Source organism: Mesoplodon mirus (assembly GCF_964341445.2).
Source record: "Mesoplodon mirus genome assembly, chromosome: 2".
Classification (NCBI taxonomy): Eukaryota; Metazoa; Chordata; class Mammalia; order Artiodactyla; family Ziphiidae; genus Mesoplodon; species Mesoplodon mirus.
Window position 1 is genome coordinate 14005685 of NC_138977.1, and position 19794 is coordinate 14025478.

Genomic DNA, 19794 nt, shown 5'->3' on the forward strand with positions numbered 1-19794 from the left:
ATGTGGGATCTTCCCGGACCAGGGATCAAACCCGTGTCCCCTGCATTGGCAGGCGGATTCTTAACCACTGCGCCACCAAGAAAGTCCCTCTATCACATATTTTAATTAGAACTAATATTACCACGTTACCGTTCCCATCTACTAAGCATCCAATTGCCGTATTCAATAATAACCTAAAAATATCTTTTAGCAACTCAATTCAACATCACAAAGTTCAACAAACAAAACAGCAGATTTTAATCCCCTCAGATAAGAATATTTGATGTTATGGCAATATTTGTTATACTTATGATTCTCCAATCATAAATGATCTTAGAGGTGTAACATCAGTTGTACCAAATGGTGTGGATGATGCTTAGATGTAGACCACCCAGGTAATTCCAGATATTTGTAGAATGAAAGAGAGAAAGTAAATTATGCTGTATAACATGGTATCCATCTTCATTATTATATTCTTGAATAAAGTGAAAGCATTTCAGGAGTAATATAAAAATTATTTCTTTAGATTAACTTTTTCCTGATTATCTGTATGTGTTTTTTCCACTTAGATATTCAGGAAAAGAAATAAAACTCTTATGTGTATCTTTTACTAGGTAACAAAATGAGGAGTTGGGGTTTATCTATTCACAATCGTAAATTCTCTTAAATATAATGAATGTTATTTTAATCACCAAGAGATTCATGATGAATGTGATAGAGAATGAAACTAAGAAATTTATTATGTTTGCACATTTACTCAGCATAAGTAAACTTTTTTTTCCCTAACCGGCTCCAGTAAACTTTCTTATCATAAAAACCTATTATCATTAAAAAAAACTATCCATTTATATTGAGGAATTTCATTCTAGTTGATCTAACTTGAATAACATTTTTCATTATTTAACTCTTTCTGGTCCTGTGGATAGAGAGAATGCTCTTCCCTAACTCTGGGCCTTGTACTGAGATTTTTGTTTGCTTTTTAGGTTCGGTGTACCACTTTGATAAGTCAACTTCATCTTGCATTTCTACCAATGCTCTTCTTCCAGATCCATATGAATCAGAGAGGTAATTTTTTCCATGTGGTTTAAACGGCACCGTTTATGTGAGATTAAATAACCCTCATGATAGGAATTATTGCTCCTCGGTGGCCCTCTGCTAAGGCCAAGTTCTTGAGCAGAAAAAAATATTCATATGTTCTGAGGAGAGGGAGTGTTTTTATTGTCATATAGAATCTGTCCCTGTAAGGAAGTTTTTCCACCCATAAAGCATGGAACAGCTTGTGTGTCAGTCCCAGAATGAAGCTTCTACAAAGACAGCAGTTGGGCCAGGAAGCCAGCTATGCCCTGCTCAAGTGTCCCCTTTCTTGGGGCTCTGGTGCCACAGTGTGTGCCTTAGCCCCTGCTGGCCCCTAGGGAGCATTTCACACTCTTGAAAGCTCTAGCCGAGGCAGGGACCAAATGCCTCCTTTTCTACTTAGCCCAGCTGAGGGGGTCTGGAATGTGAGATAATTTCTTTATTCACTGAGGGAAGACAGGAGTGAAACAAAGAAAATACAAGAAGCATAAAAACATTCCAGCTTATAAATTACAAGTTTCTGATTCTATAAGCTCCCTCCCAGAGTGTCAAGCCCTGTTCCATTTCATACCCTATCTAAACTCTAAGCTCTTGATTCCTGGTGTGGTTTTCTCTGGTCCCCTGCCTGGGGTTCTTATTCCCCAGTGACTGGCCTGTTGGTGGGTAAGAGTGCCATCTGCAGTTGGCTTTCTCTCGGTCTCACTCTGTAAGCGTGGCTTCTATTCAGTTTCTGTCCTGTCCCCATCTGAGAAAAGGCCTCTTCCCTGGTTTAACTGACAAGGCTGACACCACAATGTCACAATGAATGAATGGCCTCTTTCTTGACACGAGGCTCTGGCCTGTTTGCAGGGAGAAAGCTTTGGTCTCTTGTTAGCCCCCAAAACACAACAGTACCATAACCGTATGCATCAGTCATTTTTTGTTACTGTCATTGTGATGATGCCACATAACAATACCCTCAGACTATCAGTGATTTATGAAAGCAAACATTTTCTTTTACGCTCATGCTTCTGTAGATTGGCTGACGTCCAGCCACTTTTGACTGGGCTCACCTCGGCTCAGCTGGACTAGGCTACTCTCCAGGTTTCAAGTTGGGTTCCAGTCTGTCTCACATGCCTTCATTCCAAGACTCAGGCTAAGGGAGCAACAGCCCCCCGGGGCATCTTCTTCTTGTGGAGATGAATGGAAACTCAAGGAAGCTGGCAGAAACTTGCCATGCTTCTTAATATCCAAGACCTAGCTTTGCAGTCACTTCTGCCTAGTCGCAAAGCAGATCACATGGCCAAGACCAAAGTCAGTCAGGCAGGGATGTATCCTCAGACCAAGCTGAAAGGCAGTCATGCGGCCAAGCAGCAGGACGTATAATTCTGTCCCAGGGAGAGAGTCAAGAGGTAAACGCAATAATTCAGCCTTCCAGCCCAGCAAATAAGCAGAAGATCTACATAACAGAAATCCCAGATGACCAGTTCCACCAGAGTCATTACATCACAGGGGCCAGAAGAACTGAAATCCTGTGGATGGGGCATGTACTTACTTACTAAATACAGTTCCGTAATCATGAGTGCTGTTTTCTTACAAACCAGTGGTTGGCAAACTTGTCCTATAAAGGGCCATGTGGTCAGTATTTTAGGCTTTGTGGGTCTCTACGGCAACTACTTAAGTCTACCTTTGTAATGCTAAAGCAGTCGTAGATAATATTGAACAAATAGTTGTGGCTGTGTTCCCATAAAACTTTATTTACAAAAATGGACACAGCCAGATTTAGTCCTTGAGCTGATCTGCTATAAACTCCTTTGTTGGGAAGTGCTTATTGGATATATTTTATTAACTATTTATCACTCTTTCATGTAAAAGATTCATCTCGGGGCTCCATTAAAACAGTCTTTCCCTCCTATTTGGCACTGAGAAACTTAGGTAGAGCTTTAATTAGCTTTGGGAAATGTTCGCCTTGTTTAGGAAGACAGTGGAAATTGTCATTAATTAAAACAGACAACTTTTTAAAAACCTTATATCAAGCACTGAGTTACCTTGTGAGTATATACTAATAATCCCTTTATTAGAGAGAAGTGAGAGAAATAAGTAACAGTTCTCCAGTTTCTAATGCCAAAATATGTGGTTTCACTGTTTCTTACTTCCTCATTGGATTATTATGAACTGACATTTTGGATTCCGTAGCTATAAGAATATTTTGGTGGTTGATGTAAGGGATGACATATCAAACTAAAAAAAAAATCATTATTTGCCCCTTTTTTCTGTTTAGGGTTTATGTTGCGGAATCTCTCATTTCCAGTGCTGGAGAAGGACTGTTTTCAAAGGTAGCAGTGGGACCCAATACTGTTATGTCTTTTTATAATGGAGTCCGAATTACACACCAAGAGGTGAGCGGGGTAGAAGTGGAAAATCAGCGTGATTGGTTAAAGAGTTTTGTTTCAAACACCCTTATTAATTTTCTCATTAGTCCTTTTACTTTAATATTCACTAGGAATATAAAGGAACAAAAAGCTAGGGGTTTTTGTAAAATGCTTGGATATTGTCTTATAGCCAGCCTCAGACTGCTTTAGCAAAGACACCGTAGATTATGTAGCTTATGAACCACAGAAATTGATTTCTCACAGTTCTGGAGGCTGGGAAGTCCAAGATCAAGGTGCCAACAGATTCAGTGTCTGGTGAGAGCCTGCTTCCTGGTTCATAGATGTCCCTCTTTTTGCTGTAACTTCATACGGCAGGAGGGATGAGGGAGCTCTCTGGGGCCTCTTTTTTTTTTTTTTTTTTTTGTGGTACGCGGGCCTCTCACTGTTGTGGCCTCTTCCGTTGCGGAGCACAGGCTCCGGACGCACAGGCTCAGCGGCCATGGCCCACGGGCCCAGCCGCTCCGCGGCATGTGGGATCTTCCCAGACCGGGGCACGAACCCGTGTCCCCTGCATCAGCAGTCAGACTCCCAACCACTGCGCCACCAGGAAGCCCTGGGATCTCTTTTATAAGACACCAATCCCATTCATGAGGGCTCTGCCTGCTGTCATGACCTAAACACCTCCCAAAGACCCCACCTCCGGATACCCTGACATTGGGGATGAGATTTCAACATATGTTTGGAGGGGGGACATTAACATTCAGTCTATAGCAGATATTTTCCTCTTTTTTTTTTAATTGTTGTGAAATCAAGTCTATTCATCTTTTTTTTTAAATTTATTTTTATTTATTTATTTGGCCACACTGCACGGCATGTGGGATCTTAGTTCCCTGACCAGGGATTGAACCCGCACCCCCTGCAGTGGAAATGCGGAGTCTTAACCACTGGACCGCCAGGGAAGTCCCAATTTTCCTCTTTATTTTGAGCCTTAGTATGATTTTTTTTTTTTTTTAACATTCCACAGCTATTTTATAGAAAGTGAGCTGGTGCCATCAGGGAGACAGTAATTGCTTTGTATTGGACTACACCCAGTATCTGAAAAATTGAGATCCAACCGGACTCTGTCAATAATTAATTTATGACCTTGGGTGGGGTGCTTTACAGGAAGGGCCCCTACTTCTGTTTGTGCAAAAGCCATACAATAGCTTACATCTTACCTGGAAGATTAAAAGTTAAAGAGTTGAATCACCTCTTGCCTTTAAGACACAATCTTTGATACACTTCTCAGATTTCATATATTTTTTTGTTTCTGTTTCTTTACTTCACAACTAGCTTCCTTAAGTGTCTGTTTAAGGGCGAAAGCTTGATGCTTTGAGCACAGCTAGGGCTCTGTCCATCCTGGTCTCACCTGTGTGAAGTTGGGTGGGACTTAAGCCGACCACTCACATCCCACCTTCACGTCTTCATTTTTCATTTGTTCCTATGGAATGATAAAAAGCAAAAGGCCGAGAAATAATCAAGTCACTGTACATTCAAAGCAGCCGCCCAGACAAAGATGTCAGTGCACAAACCGAGCTGTGATCTGCCTCTCAGTGTCCCCTTGTGATGGTCAATCCAGAAAGTCCAAGAAATTCAGCCTATGGACGGTGGCTCAGGATACTGATACATAATTTATTCAAATGTTTTACATCTAAGGAAACTGAAGCCAAGAGAGGTTAAGCAATTTGCCTAAGGTCACAAATATAGTAAGTGGCAGAATTCAAGCAAGGTTTCTAACAGCAGAATCTGGCTGTGTGCTGAAACTCACTATATAAATGAATGCGGGTGCCTCCTCGCCTTCATGAAGTTTAGATGAGAAAAATACACAAGTAGTGGCCACATAAGGAGGATGGTACTGAGTGTCATATATCACATCACATCACACGTCTGGAATGTTACAGTCCGTGAAGAGTTTTTCACTTTCATCACTGCTGTATCCCCTGCACCTACAACAGTGCCTAGCATATGGGAGGCGCTCAGTCAATATCTGTTGAATGAATATCAGATACAGATAAAAGCATAATTGTAGCTTACAGACAGGAGAGAAGGTATACCTCTGAGTGTCAACAGCTTTTGAATGAAAGTGTGATCCCGTTGGTTCCAAAACGCTGTCCTTGCTGGCATGCACAGATGCTGGGGCCTGTTGGTCAGGTCTGGTTGGGAGAAGGGATGCCTGCTGCTTGCACAGCGGATAGTGAGTCCGGCTGTGGGTGAGAAAGCGCACTGGTTGTCCGTGACTCTGCTGGTCACACCAATTGCCCACCTGCAGCAAAGGTGTAGGACTTTTCTGGAGCTCAGTTTTGCATTCCTTAGGTTTCTGGTTCTGTTTGATGTTCTTCCTTTCATTTTTCTTTGGCTTCATCCTTCTCTCTGTAGAGGTTCAAGGGATTTGAGGGCTGATTACAGAAAAAGACCACAAGGGGCAGCAGCGTACAACAAGCTTTAGAGATATTGGGTGGGTGGTGATTGGGCGGGGCTGCATGAGAGGGGTGTGTCCTCCCAGCATGAGGCCGTTCAGAGGCTTATGGCACAGGGGCCAAGGTCCACAGGGGAGCAGGGCAAGGGAACTCCTGGGAGAGAGAGGGGCTGGACAGGGGGTTGACATGTCTAGGTGATGTGTAGCCTGGGAAGGATCTCTGGGCCAAAGAACTCCAAAGGACAGCCACAGTCTGGCATCTTTATGGTCCTGGGTTTATCTATCTGCTCCTAGCAGATGTGGGGTGAGGTTTTGTGGACGAAGCAAACTCTGAATGGCTAAAACTCAGCTCTGTTTGGGCTATTTAAATGAACAGCGGGGTATGTAAAAATTTAAGGTTGGTGGTAATGGGCTTTTAAGGTAACAGGTCTCAGCCAGCAGTGAAGAAATAAACAACCTAGGGGCCCATACACAGAGGCCGTCTTTTGACTCGTTGACATAACACTCACCTGCTTTTAATTCAAGACATCTGGTTATAAATGTAAGGCCCGACACTATCAAACTCTTAGAGGAAAACATAGGCAGAACACCTTAGGACATCAATCACAGCAAGATCCTTTTTGACCCACCTCCTAGAGAAATGGAAATAAAAACAAAAATAAACAAGTGGGACCTAATGAAACTTAAAAGCTTTTGCACAGCAAAGGAAACCATAAACAAGACGAAAAGACAACCCTCAGAATGGGAGAAAATATTTGCAAATGAAGCAACTGACAAAGGATTAATCTCCAAAGTTTACAAGCAGCTCATGCAACTCAATATCAAAAAAACAAACAACCCGGGACTTACCTGGTGGTACAGTGGTTAAGAATCTGCCTGCCAATGCAGGGGACACGGGTTTGAGTCCTGGTCCAGGAGGATCCCACATGTCGCAGAGCAACTAAGCCCATGCGCCACAACTACTGAAGCCTCTGGGCCTAGAGCCCATGCTCTGCAACAAGAGAAGCCACTGCAATGAAAAGCCTGCTCACCGCAATGAGGAGTAGCCCCCACTCACGCCGCAACTAGAGAAAGCCCGCACGCAGCAACGAAGACCCAACACAGCCAAAAATAAATAAATAAATAAACAAATAAGTAAGTAAATAAATAAATTTATTAAAAACAAACAAACAACCCAATCCAAAAATGGGCAGAAGACCTAAATAGACATTTCTCCAAAGAAGATATACAGATTGCCAACAAACACATGAAAGAATGCTCAACATCATTAATCATTAGAGAAATGCAAATCAAAACTACAATGAGATATCATCTCACACCAGTCAGAATGGCCATCATCAAAAAAATCTACAAACAATAAATGCTGGAGAGGGTGTGGAGATAAGGGAACCCTCTTGTACTCTTGGTGCGAATGTAAATTGATACAGCCACTATGGAGAACAGTATGGAGGTTCCTTAAAAAACTAAAAATAGAACTACCATATGACCCAGCAATCCCACTACTGGGCCACTATATACCATTATATACTCTGAGAAAACCATAACTCAAAAAGAGTTATGTACCACAACATTCATTGCAGCTCTATTTACAATAGCCAGGACATGGAGGCAACCTAAGTGTCCGTCGACAGATGAATGGACAAAGAAGATGTGGCACATATATACAATGTTTCTTTCAGCCATAAAAAGAAACGAAATTGAGTTATTTGTAGTAAGGTGGATGGACCTAGAGTCTGTCATACAGAGTGAAGTAAGTCAGAAAGAGAAAAACAAATACCGTATGCTAACACATATATATGGAATCAATAAAAAAAAAGGTTCTGAAGAACCTAGGGGCAGGACAGGAGTAAAGATGCAGACGTAGAGCATGGACTTGAGGACATGGGAAGAGGGAAGGGTAAGCTGGGACGAAGTGAGAGAGTGGCATGGACATATATACACTACCAAATGTAAAATAGATAGCTAGTGGGAAGCAGCCGCATAGCACAGGGAGATCAGCTCCGTGCTTTATGACCACCTAGAGGGGTGGGATAGGGAGACTGGGAGGGAGACTCAAGGGGGAGGAGATATGGGAATATATGCATATGTATAGCTGATTCACTTTGTTATAAAGCAGAAACTAACACACCATTGTAAAGCAATTATACTCCAATAAAGATGTTAAAAAAAAAGACATCTGGTTATTTTTTTGTGTCTTTGTAAAGGGACTTTAAATCCTTTTTTTCATATAAGATAGGGGAAAATCAATAAATGCTAAGTTGAGCTGCCTGGCGCTGCCCACATACGCCTTTTGCACCATCAGTGTGCAGGGTTTGCACCATCGAGGTGCAAGGGATGCCTTAGGCTCTTTCCATGTATGTGGCACTCAAACTGTGAAGTTTAAGGACAAATGAGTTAATATCTCCGGTGTCCTTTGAGCTCCTGGGAGGAAGGGCCTTTCTAATGTTCACTTGTTTTCTACAGGTTGACAGCAGGGACTGGGCTCTTAATGGGAACACCCTCTCCCTCGATGAAGAAACGGTCATTGATGTGCCTGAGCCCTACAACCGTGTATCCAAGTACTGTGCCTCCTTGGGACACAAGGCAAATCACTCCTTCACTCCGAACTGCATCTATGACATGTGAGTAGGATACCAAGCGGCCAGTGGCTGGGGCCCCGAGAATGAGGCGGGCACCTCAAAGGTGTCATCCTGCCTCGAGGAAGGTGGCTTCCTCAGAATATTCGAGGGTCCTCTGGCCAGGGGCCTCATGGTTATAACTTGAAACTCAGAAATGGAAAAGTGCTTCAAAGAGTAGAAATGCTGTGGAAATGCTATACTTAGTGGTTGCTTTTTTTTTTATTGTGGCTTTTTTGTCCTTTAGTTGTCTCATTCTGGAAAATTAAGGGTAGTGTCATTTGAAGTAATAGTACAAATTGAAATGACTCTGCACAGTGGAGATTAGGGAATCCTTTTATTATGTGAAAGGAAGGAGAACCAAAAGATCCTAAGCCTAGGGCATGAGCTCTCAGTATTGGGAAAAAACATGTAAAATCAGAGTCCCTATCATTTAACAATCAAGAGGAATGAAATACTGAACACATGCTACAACATGGATGAGCCTTGAAGACATGCTAAGTGCAAGAAGCCAGTCATGGGGACTTCCCTGGTGGTCCAGTGGACTCCACACTCCCAATGCAGGAGGCCTGGGTTCGATCCCTGGTGGGGGAACTAGATCCCGCATGCATGCCGCAACTAAGAGCCTGCATGCCGCAGCTAAAGATCCCGCATGCTGCCACGAAGATCCCGCATGCTTGCAACGAAGACCCAGTGTAGCCAGAATAAATAACTAAATATTTAAAAAGAAGCCAGTCACAAGAGCATGTAGTGTATGATTTCCATGTATATGAACAGTCCACTATAGCCACAGAGACAGAATGCAGATCAGTGGTTGCCTAGAGCTGGCGGTGGGGGTGGGCGGAGTAGAAGTTGATGGCTAATGAGCGTGGAGGTTCCTTTTGAGGCTGATGAAAGCTTCCAAAATTAGTGGCGATGGTTGCACAGCTGAAAACCACTGAATTGTACACTTTAAATGGATGAATTTTATGAGACATGAATTATATCTCAACAAAATCATTATTTAAAAAAATCAGATAATCCTACTTCCCCTTCCAACGGTGCATTGAACCTCTTGGAAACCTCCATTGATGAGAACCTTACCATTATCCACAAAGGCGGCTGTCTGGACAAGCAAATACATATCATGGAATTAGCTGTTGGGCTCTGATGATTAGAAAGTTCCTTCTGTTGAGCCCATATGGGTTTCCCTGTAATATCCAGCCCTTGGCCCTAATTACCTCCCTTTTTTTCTTGTGTACAGTGTCAGTCTCTCTTCCACATAGTAGTCCTACAAATATCTTAGTAGTTTTCATGTGCCCCCTGAACCCTCTCTTCCAAAAGGCAAGCATCTCCGACTATGCCTTAAAGGATACAGCTGAGATTCCATGTTGTTGCTGTCCTTAACTCAGCCTGAGGACAGGCTAGGAGTCTAGGAGTTAGGCAGCTGTGTGCAACCTTTTCTGCTCGGCTGTAGTTTGCTGTCACTTAGTCCTCTAGCTTGTTAACATAAGCAGGATCTGATCATGTGCATTTAATCTGTAGGAAAATTGCCAGGATTTGAATGTCCCTTCCTGCATCCCTGAGATGGCTTTAAAATTGTTCTGGCACTGACTTGCTCTCCTTGGCAGCCAGTACCAAGTACTGAAGCTACAACTTCTGTTTAAAGGGCGGGTAGAAATGGCAAAGGACATGTGTCATGTGAAATGAAACTGACACTGTTATTAACTCCAAGGCTTTCACGGCCAGTGTGAATTAGGCCAGAGCATCGTTGCAGGCTGCACACAGCTGAACAACAACCCTTTAAAGCAGTGGTAACTAAGGATAACAAATGCTACCTAGGCTGCCCCTTAAAACAAATGAGCCCTGTGATTTCATGGCAAGCACCTGATTTTTCTCATCAAAAAGAAGAGAGCACAGGAGACAAGAGAAGGAACCATTGGTGCAAAATCAAGTCGCTCCTTAGAGGGTTTTTTTTCCCAAGCCCACTGTGAACGATTCGTTATTTGGGGTCCTGGGGAGACTAGCTGAATAATAATCAAATATAACATTCAGATACCAATCCATGGCATTCACTTGTTTCTAAACTCATTGGTACTGTTATGCACACTGTAACTTAAACAGAACAGCACCTCTGTAAGCTGTTTTAACTGGAGTCCGGTACAGCGTGCCAAATGGACAGATAGGCAGGAACTACTTTTCTCTCTGTAAATATAGGTTACTTGTCGACAAGGGACCGAAGAGTGTGGCCCAGAGGTTTGGTCTGACTGCTAATCGTGCAGCCAGTGTTTCCTGAGCACTTCCTCTAGGTCGGTGCTGTGCTAAAGCCTTCTGTGCACATGGTCATTCAATCCTCCCAGTAACTTCGTGGGGCCCCTGGTATTACTGCTGGTCCCAGATCAGCAACAAGAAACGCAGGGCTCGGGCTTCCCTGGTGGCGCAGTGGTTGAGAGTCCGCCTGCCGATGCAGGGGACACGGGTTCGTGCCCTGGTCCGGGAAGATCCCACAGGCCGTGGAGCGGCTGGGCCCGTGAGCCATGGCCGCTGAGCCTGCGCGTCCGGAGCCTGTGCTCCGCAACGGGAGAGGCCACAGCAGTGAGAGGCCCGCGTACCGCAAAAAAAAAAAAGAAACGCAGGGCTCTTGTCAAAGTGGAGAAGTGGTCTTAACCATTGTGCCTTAGGGCTGCTTTGAAGAATCAGCACCTGAGATTGAGTTCTGTCTTTTCAGTCTGTCCATTTTCTACTCCCTGAGAATAACGATAATGAGCAAGAAAATTAAAATACAAGAGGACGATAAGAGAAATCTTAGGCTTCTTGTGCAATTTTTTTTCAGTGTACCAGAAGGTTAACTAGAGCTCCATTTCAGGAGTATTTTTTTTATTGACGTATCACTGACTTACAATACTCTGTTAGTTTCAGGTGTACAGCAAAATGATGTGGATATACATATATTCATTTTCAGATGCTTTTCTGTTATAGGTTATTACAAGATATTGAATATAGTTCCCTGTGCTATACAGTAGGTCCTTGCTGTTTATCTATTTTGTATATAGTAGTGTGTGTCTGTTAATCATCCCTCCCCCTCTCCCCGCCTTTCCCCTTTGGTAACCATAAGTTTGTTTTCTATGTCTGCGAGTCTGTTTCTGCTTTGTACATAAATTCATTTGTATCATCTTTTTTAAGATTCCACATATAAGCGATATCATATGATATTTTTCTCTGTCTGACTGACTCCTCTTAGTATGATCATCTCTAGGTCCATCCATGTTGCTGCAAATGACAGTATTTCATTCTTTTTCATGGCTGAGTAATATTCCATTACTTTTTAATGAAATATTTTAGTTTAGATACAAAGAGTTGAATTCCCAAATCCCTGATCCAGGGATGTCCTGTGTGCTGGAGCCCAGTCTGAGACTTCTGTGCACGTGCATGCTCTCATATACCCACGTGCTTGCTTACACATGTCACAACTGGTACAAGTCTTCAGTTGTGCCAGGCACTGCACGACTGATGCTTTATTTATGTGACCCTATGTTGTCACCACAAGGACTCTTGGAGGATAAGGATTACTGGTGTTATCATGATTTGGCAGGTGAGTAAAGTGAGACTCAGAGACGCAGAGGTGAGCTTTCCAGAAGGAGGCAGTAATAATGTGTGACACCAGGACTCACACCCAAGTCTTCGGGCCCAAATCGAGTGTGCTTTCCAAGAAACAGGACAGCCAAAGGGCGTGGACATAGAGGCCCCCTTGGAGTGAGGGTGTGGCTGTTCCTTTTTACTCCCCACAAAATATGTCCGTAGGCTGCAGACACACCCCTCTCCCACCAAGCGCTTGCATCAAGCCCCAGGTACCTCTGACTTCAGGCCTGGAACCTCCTCCTTTGGTGTTTCAATGCCCTTTGTTCAAAATGTAACTATAATTGAATGGATTTGACCAGATGCATAGGAAAACAAAGTTAATTTCTTTGTGGCCTGCCTTCCAGGTTATCCGTGTTGGGTTTCAGCAGCTGTTAGAGGAGATGAGTCTCTTAATACTTATTTAGCTCCTGTTCCCCTGCAGGGAGCTGTGCAGGTGAGCCAGGCTGGGAACCTCTGGCAGAGGAGCGTAATCCTAGCTTTAGCCCGGCCTCTCCCATCACAGGGTGCATCAGAGGGAAATCTGAAAGAAGCAGGATGGCAGAGCGGTCTGGGCTTCCCTCTTGGGGAAAAAAGTCTTCATTTACTTTTATGCTAGAAAATAACTCTTCCTCTATAGGTACAGGATGGAAAACAGAGTTTTTTGCTTTTGAAAATCCACAGGGCTCTTTCTTACAACTCCAGAAGTGCCCTGGCAAAGCCTTTCCCCGAGGTACAGCCAGGTAATCTGATGCAACAGGCCAGAGGAGCTGAAATGCTGACAGACCGCATTGGATCTGATTTCTCATTAAAGACAGATTTTTGGAAAAAAAAAAAGGACAGATTTTTGTTGAAGATCCTGATTGTTGATTTACAAATACAGAGTGGCAAATAGGCTCAGAAAGGAAGATAGGGCCGTGCTTTTTAAACCTTAATGTACATAGGAATCACCGGGGAGGGGGAGGGTGGCGGGGTGTTAGAATGCAGATTCCACTACCAGGTCTGGGTGGGAAAGCCCGGAGTATCCCCGTGAGCACCAGGCTCCCAGGGAAAGCTGATGCCGGCTCCTCTGTGGCCCGCACACTGAGGACCTGCCGGTGGTGTCCAGGGCGCAGCAAGGACACGGGTGATTCCTGCCTCAGCCCTTCTAGCCTTTGCATCTGACCTCCCGGTCCGGCCTGGGAATGACCATGTGCATCTTGATGTCTAGGTTTGTCCACCCCCGTTTTGGACCCATCAAATGCATTCGCACGCTCCGAGCCGTGGAGGCCGACGAGGAACTCACTGTTGCCTATGGCTACGACCACAGCCCCCCGGGGAAGAGTGGGCCTGAAGCCCCCGAGTGGTACCAGGTGGAGCTGAAGGCCTTCCAGGCCACCCAGCAGAAGTGAAAGGCCTGGCTGTGGGCTTCAGAGACCTGGAATAGAAACTTGGATCTATGCACTACGTTTATCCGACAACGGGACAACCAGGGACTGTTCATGCTGTGACATCACATCCTCTCACTCTGCGTTCGCTACAACTTTCTCGAATACTAACTAGGTCTGACTGTATTACTCATACCAGATTTAAAATTAGCTAGCAACAACGCCCTCCTGAGAGGTACTGTTGAGCACTTGACAGAAGACAGCGTGATGTTCTTGGGTGGTTCAAGACTAAATCTGTACCACATTCAGAGATGCCAAACGATTAGACTGAAAAAAGGGAAAAAGGGGGTTTTTCAGTCATTTTTAGTCACTGGCTTTTCCATGAGGTTTATTTCTGTGGCCAGTGCAAGTTGCGTTATCACACTTGCATATGCGCCATATGGAGGACAGAGAATTACTACATTTTTATTCTCTAAATGTAGTATCATTTGCCTTTTAACCTTTGATCTGTTCTTGCAATAGAATGGCTTTGTTTATTCCCTAGCGAACAGAACCCCACTTTTTGAGTCACTTCACCCCTTAGTCCTCTCCTCTATCTTAGGTATCTTTCACAAGAGAAAAGTTCCAAATGGATTTCGTTTCAGTGCCAGTGTGTAGGTCTCTCTGGCTCTCTCTATATCACTGTTTCATTATTATGTCCTAATATAAAGACCTGGCTCCTAGGGCCGGGCTATTATTATAGAATTATTATTCTCGCATGTAAACAAAGGTATCTTTGCTTTAAGATGTGAGAAGAAATGAATTTACTTTGTTTGCATTAAGTTATGGAAGAGTTGTAACATATACTTTAAGAAAGAAGAGAGGGAAATTAGTATTTCTAAGCAGTAGACGTGGCAATTTTGCAATATCTTCAATAGTGCTAGTAATTTTTTTTCTCCTTGGGTACACATTAAATGTACATAACAGAGCAGTCTGGCTTGTGGCACAGTGCATTGAATTCAAAAGTCAAATAGCAAACTTGACTTATAACACAGAATTCAAAAGGTTTCTTTCATTTTTTGTTTGTTTTTTTTTAAATCGCTACTGTTAAGAGAGACGTACTGATCACTAGGTACAAATCAAACCTTAATGCTAAAACTCTTCATCATTGTAATTTCAAAGCACTTATCTGCTTCACAGCCTTGTGAATTAAGACTAACACCTGTATAGTTTAGAAGCAACGATATCAATAGCATTTCAGCCATTTTTGCTAGCCGTGTGTAATCACAACTGCAGAAATAAGGAGAAAAGCCCCTGTTTTTTAGTTTAGCTAATTAGGTATGTAACCTGACTGGGATTACTCTGGGGGAATTCTGGGAGTTTGGGGTTTTTGTAAGTGCCCTCACCACATGCCATAGCTGTGTCTTCTTCAGATGCCCAGCTGAGGAGCTGGGAGGTCTGGAAAGCAGCAGTTGCTACAAGTTGCAACTGTCAGCTGGGGCACCTGTCACCGAGTCAGTTTGGTCTTGAAAGCTGAAGCCTTCCACACTGTAGCTCTGGCTAGTAGGGAAGGCATGCTGGGAGCAGGAAAAGAGAAAAGAAACAGGCAGGAGGAAGTTTGCTATTTCATGTCAGTTACACATTGCTCTTGGGAAGAATTTAACAAAAGTGCTTCATCAGGGGCTGCTCACAACTTTCAGTTCTGGCAGCTCCTGGGCACAGGATTCAGCCTTCAAGACAGTGACAGAAGTGGCCCTTTCCCTTGGTAAGTCCAGGCTTCCCAGAGCTCCCTTGTCCCCAGCAGTGCAGCTAGGTGGCCATGGTTTCAGGGACCTAAGCTGCTGGTTCACTCGTGAGAAGTTCTGAGGCTGCCAGGAAGATCTTCTACGAAGTGAACTGAATAGAGTTTCTAGAATAAAAGGCACCAGGATAGGATCGCTTCTATTCTGTAGAAAGAGACCGTTCCATAAACTGGCAGATGGGCAGAGCCTTGGGACTTGTATTCTGATAGGTGCTTTCATTCAAACGCGCCCCAAAGTAAGTGAGTGTCTTCAGGAGAAAGATGGCTTTAATCAACCCCAGTGAGTTGGGTTGCGGAGCCAGATCAGGGAGTGCGGTCAGGGGAGGATGCCGCAGGACTCCAAAGCAAGGACTTCAGGCTGCCGGCTGCCATGGGGTGTAATTTCTGTCCCAATGGGCTACCCCATTCAAATGGAATTTTTCTTTTCTTTTGACAAAAGTGGCTGAAGAGTTGGAAATAGTGATTAACCAGCGAATCCATTTTTCAAACAAGAGAGTGAATAACTCTCTGAGTGTAAAGCCCGGCAGTGTGTCTGTCTGTGACGTTCAGACAAATCAGAGGAAGCAGTACATCCACGCTGAGCCTCTCCACGTCCTCTCTCCTGTCTCCCTTGTTCTCTGGCTCTTCTTTTCTCCTGCCCTACCCTTTCCTCTCTCTCTCTCTGTTGGCTGTGAGAATGGCTGGTGTTTGTACGTAACAACGTGCCAGCTGATCCCTCTGGCCCGCTCCCTCTCTCCCTCCTCTCCTGCCCGTCTCTCTGGCCCATTGGACCCTCTCTGTCTGTCTGTCCCTCTGCGAGTACCTCTCTCCATCACTCTGTGTCCACGTCTGGTTCTGCTGCTGCTGTTGTCCCCCTGACACCCCACCCCCGGCCAAATGTAAGGCTTTGTCACAGGGTGGGGTCGTAGGGGGCCTTGAGATTCACTGTGTTCTGTAGGTAGATAAAACAGTCAAGGGGGTTGGGGTCCCGTGAGGAATTAACTGGTGAGGGAATAGGGTTTGTTCCCTGTTTGAGCCAAAGCTGAGGGGGAAGCCTTGGGATGTATTTTTCTACTGAATCTTGACGTCCGCTGTGGAAGGAAATAGGTCAGGAAGCAGGTAGTTTCATCAGCATCGTAACAGAAATGTGGAAGAGTCCAGGTGGTGGGGATAAAGGAGTAACTTTCTGCTCTCCTCCAAACGAGGAGGGTGCCTGATGCCATGGTCCCCATCAGATTCACTCAGAGCCGTCTCAGTCCAACTCCTGCATGACTAGATCTTTCCTTAGCAGCTTTTCTATGCCAAAATATTATCTTGTGTTAGAGTTAGGAATAGGAACTAATCTGTAGGAGTATGTCCCCAAATGGGCATTTGAAAGGACTCACAAAAAACAACCGTAAGGACTGAATTTCTGACACAAAGGAATGATGAGATTTAAAAGCTACAGGCAAGGAAGACTGGAGTTTTGCGTTACCTATTCTTATTTTAACCTGCTTCATCCCTGGTCTGCCTGAGAAACTGAGAAGGAAATTTGTTGTTCAAGACCCCTTTGAACCTGTCTGGGGCTGTCGTTAAACTTATTTGCCTTCTGGGGGTTCTTCACACTTGAAAAACAATTTCCTTATCACCAACAACCTGAAAAGGCCAAAGTGAAGGCCAAGTGTAACCATTGACAACATTTAATTGTAAAGGTAAAATTGCAGTAACTGTGAACAGTGAGTTCAAGGGTTGTCTTCTCAGTGAGTCGTATGTGGCACTTTAGTAAATTTCCTTTACTATATGAAATTTTAAATCACTCACTGCAAAATGCATTTAAGATCTTCCAGGAAGGTATCGTTTTCTGTTGTGCTTTGTTTTAAAACAGTTGCCTCAAGTTTCTGTCTTAAGAGTAGTGATTTAGAATCCAGACATCTTTCGTTTTAGAAAAACAAGCAAAACCATGTTGCAAGACTGATAGTCGTAATGTTTATTTGCCACAGATCAAAGGTTCACAAAATATATTGAATTTACATCTACTTGAGGTACCTTGATAGACTGGTTTTTTTTTTTTTTGTCTTTGATCCTTCCCTTCAGGAATTTGGAGCCTCAGTGTCCATTTTGATTTTTAAAATACTAAATTGTAATCGTTTTATTTTGCCAAATGGGTGCAGACATACTCAAAGCAATGAAAACTATTTCAAGCCATACAACCACAGGGATGGAAACCCTTTTCACAAATTTTAACGTGTTTGTATGTAAATAGATGTTTGTATGAACTATTTTCATGGTAGAATGAATATATTTAAGTGAAGTTGAATTATTCCAGTGCTATTTAGACAAATTGCAAAAATTTTTGGTGAGAATTCTGAGTCTATTGAGATATAATGCAGATCAGTTTTGATTTTTACAAAATCAAAAAGCCTACAAAAAACTCTGACTCATGGCAACTTCCCCGCGTTGTTGCACCTGACGTGGAGAGAGCTCGTAGGCTTCCCCAGTGCCTCAGCCGCTTCCTGGTGGAAGTTAGGTGCTCGTGGAGGTATGTCCACCCTTAGTGACATCACTCCGGGCCTTTGGGGGCCCGTGAGTGACTCAGAGGCATTAGAGACACCGGTGCAGTTATCCGGAGCACAATTCCTTTGCAGGGCAGCAGAATCAGAAGCCAGACGTGGCCATGGGAACCTCGGAACCGGGTTTTCTGGCCGCCATCCACCGCTTTCCTTACTGCCTAGTCACACGTGTCAGGGAGGCTGCCCTCAGTGGAGATGGGGTTCAGACCCCCGGGTGGGACCTCACGGTTTTGCCAGCAGTCCCTGCCTCTGGGCCTCCACCTCGAGAGAGGACGGAGGAGGGTCCTGCTGGCAAGGGGCCCATTTCTCAGCACAGTACACTTCCCGTCTCAGCTCTGGGAAACTATGCACCCAAGCACCAAACTTCCAACCAGAGAGAGACATCCTCGGATAACGCAGATCCTTGCTTCCTCTGTCTGTGACTTTACACACCGTTGTTAGAAGTCGTTTTAACATCAAGACCAATCACCTCCCTCTAGGACATACCTCCCAACTCCCCTGACTCTTACTAGAACACTCCTTTATAAGGATATTCAACTTGAGTGGGTTTTTTTTTTTTCCGCTTTCGTCCTGGATATAATGAAATGATAAATATGATGACAAATTTTCACTGTGTATACTAGCAATATGTACACACATACCAATGTATCGTAACAGACAACTTGGTTACATTTTGGATGACTGTCATTCATCTCAAGTCATGTACTGGGAAACTACAGGGACTACATGATGTCTGCTTATCATAGAGGAAAGTTGGGTTCATGGTTCTGAGCTCCCTACTTCAAAAGTTTTTCCTCCTGGGTTTTCTGTGTTCTCTTTTTATCCTGAAATGCATTGATCAGGTTGTGAGGTATGTTTAAGGGTTGGAAGCCAGGAGAATGCTTTCGGCATTTATTGCAACCAGAAGTTAACCTCATCACAGTTAACGAGCATCTTTGATTGGTCTTTTGTGGAATTTAAACTAAATCTATGAGCCTTATTCAATATCTATAATTCTATGATTTTTTTAAATTATGGGAAATTAATGAAAGATGTTTACATGAATAATGTTTGCCCTTACTGTGTTATGAATGAGTTTTTTGTAGTGTGTCTGGGTGCATGTGCAAGAGTAGGAAAAATGTTTCTGAAACAAAACTTGACAAATATTTGTAATGAAAAGTAAATTTAAAGATTGCTATAATTGCGCTATAGAAACAATGCAAGTATTAAACAAAATATACAATCACCTGTCATTGTCTTCCTTTGGTTGCGTGGGGCAGGAAGGCAGTAACATATTTCTCTGCCATGTCTTCCTGTATATTTAAATTACTAAGCAAACTTTACATTTGAAGTTGTTTAAAAACGTTACAGGGCTTCCCTGGTGGCGCAGTGGTTGAGAGTCTGCCTGCCGATGCAGGGGACACGGGTTCGTGCCCCGGTCCGGGAAGATCCCACATGCCGCGGAGCGGCTGGGCCCGTGAGCCATGGCCGCTGGGCCTGCGCGTCTGGAGCCTGTGCTCCGCAACGGGAGAGGCCACAACAGTGAGAGGCCTGCATATCGCAAAAAAAAAAAAACGTTACAGTAAGTCCCCTACATACGAACGAGTTCCATTCTGAGAGTGCGTTCCTAAGTCCACTTTGTTCGTACGTCCAACAAAGTTAGCCTAGGTACCCAGCTAACACAATCGGCTACATAGTACTGTACTGTAATAGGTTTATAATACTTTCACACAAATAATACATTAAAAACAAACGCAAACGACAAAGAAAACATTTTTAGTCTTACAGTACAGTACCTTGAAAAGTACAGTAGTACAGTACAACAGCTGGCATCCAGGGACTGGCATCGAGTGAACAGGCAAGAAGAGTTACTGACTGGAGGAGGGAGAGGAGGTGGGAGATGGTAGAGCTGAAGGATCGTCAGCAACAGGAGATGCAAGGCAAGCTGCAATTTCACTCATGCCTGACGCTGATGAAACGCACGTTCGCATCTTTGAAAGTTCGCAACTTGAAGGTTCGTAGGTGGGGGACTTACTGTATTAACCTTCTACCATTTTCAAAGCATCATAGTA

The 19794-nt window shown here is 43.9% G+C and overlaps 1 protein-coding gene across 1 annotated transcript in view; it reads left to right on the forward strand.

The window, feature by feature from the left end:
* The window catches only part of SETD7 (SET domain containing 7, histone lysine methyltransferase), a 50299-nt gene extending 31331 nt beyond the window's left edge, over positions 1–18968 (forward strand). The window contains exons 5-8 of the mRNA XM_082644990.1: positions 963–1044; positions 3314–3431; positions 8323–8480; positions 13279–18968. Of these exons, the coding sequence (XP_082501116.1) occupies positions 963–1044; positions 3314–3431; positions 8323–8480; positions 13279–13459 (539 nt within the window). The 3' untranslated portion in view covers positions 13460–18968. The remainder of the gene's footprint in view (positions 1–962; positions 1045–3313; positions 3432–8322; positions 8481–13278) is intronic.
* The last annotated feature ends 826 nt before the right edge of the window (positions 18969–19794 follow it).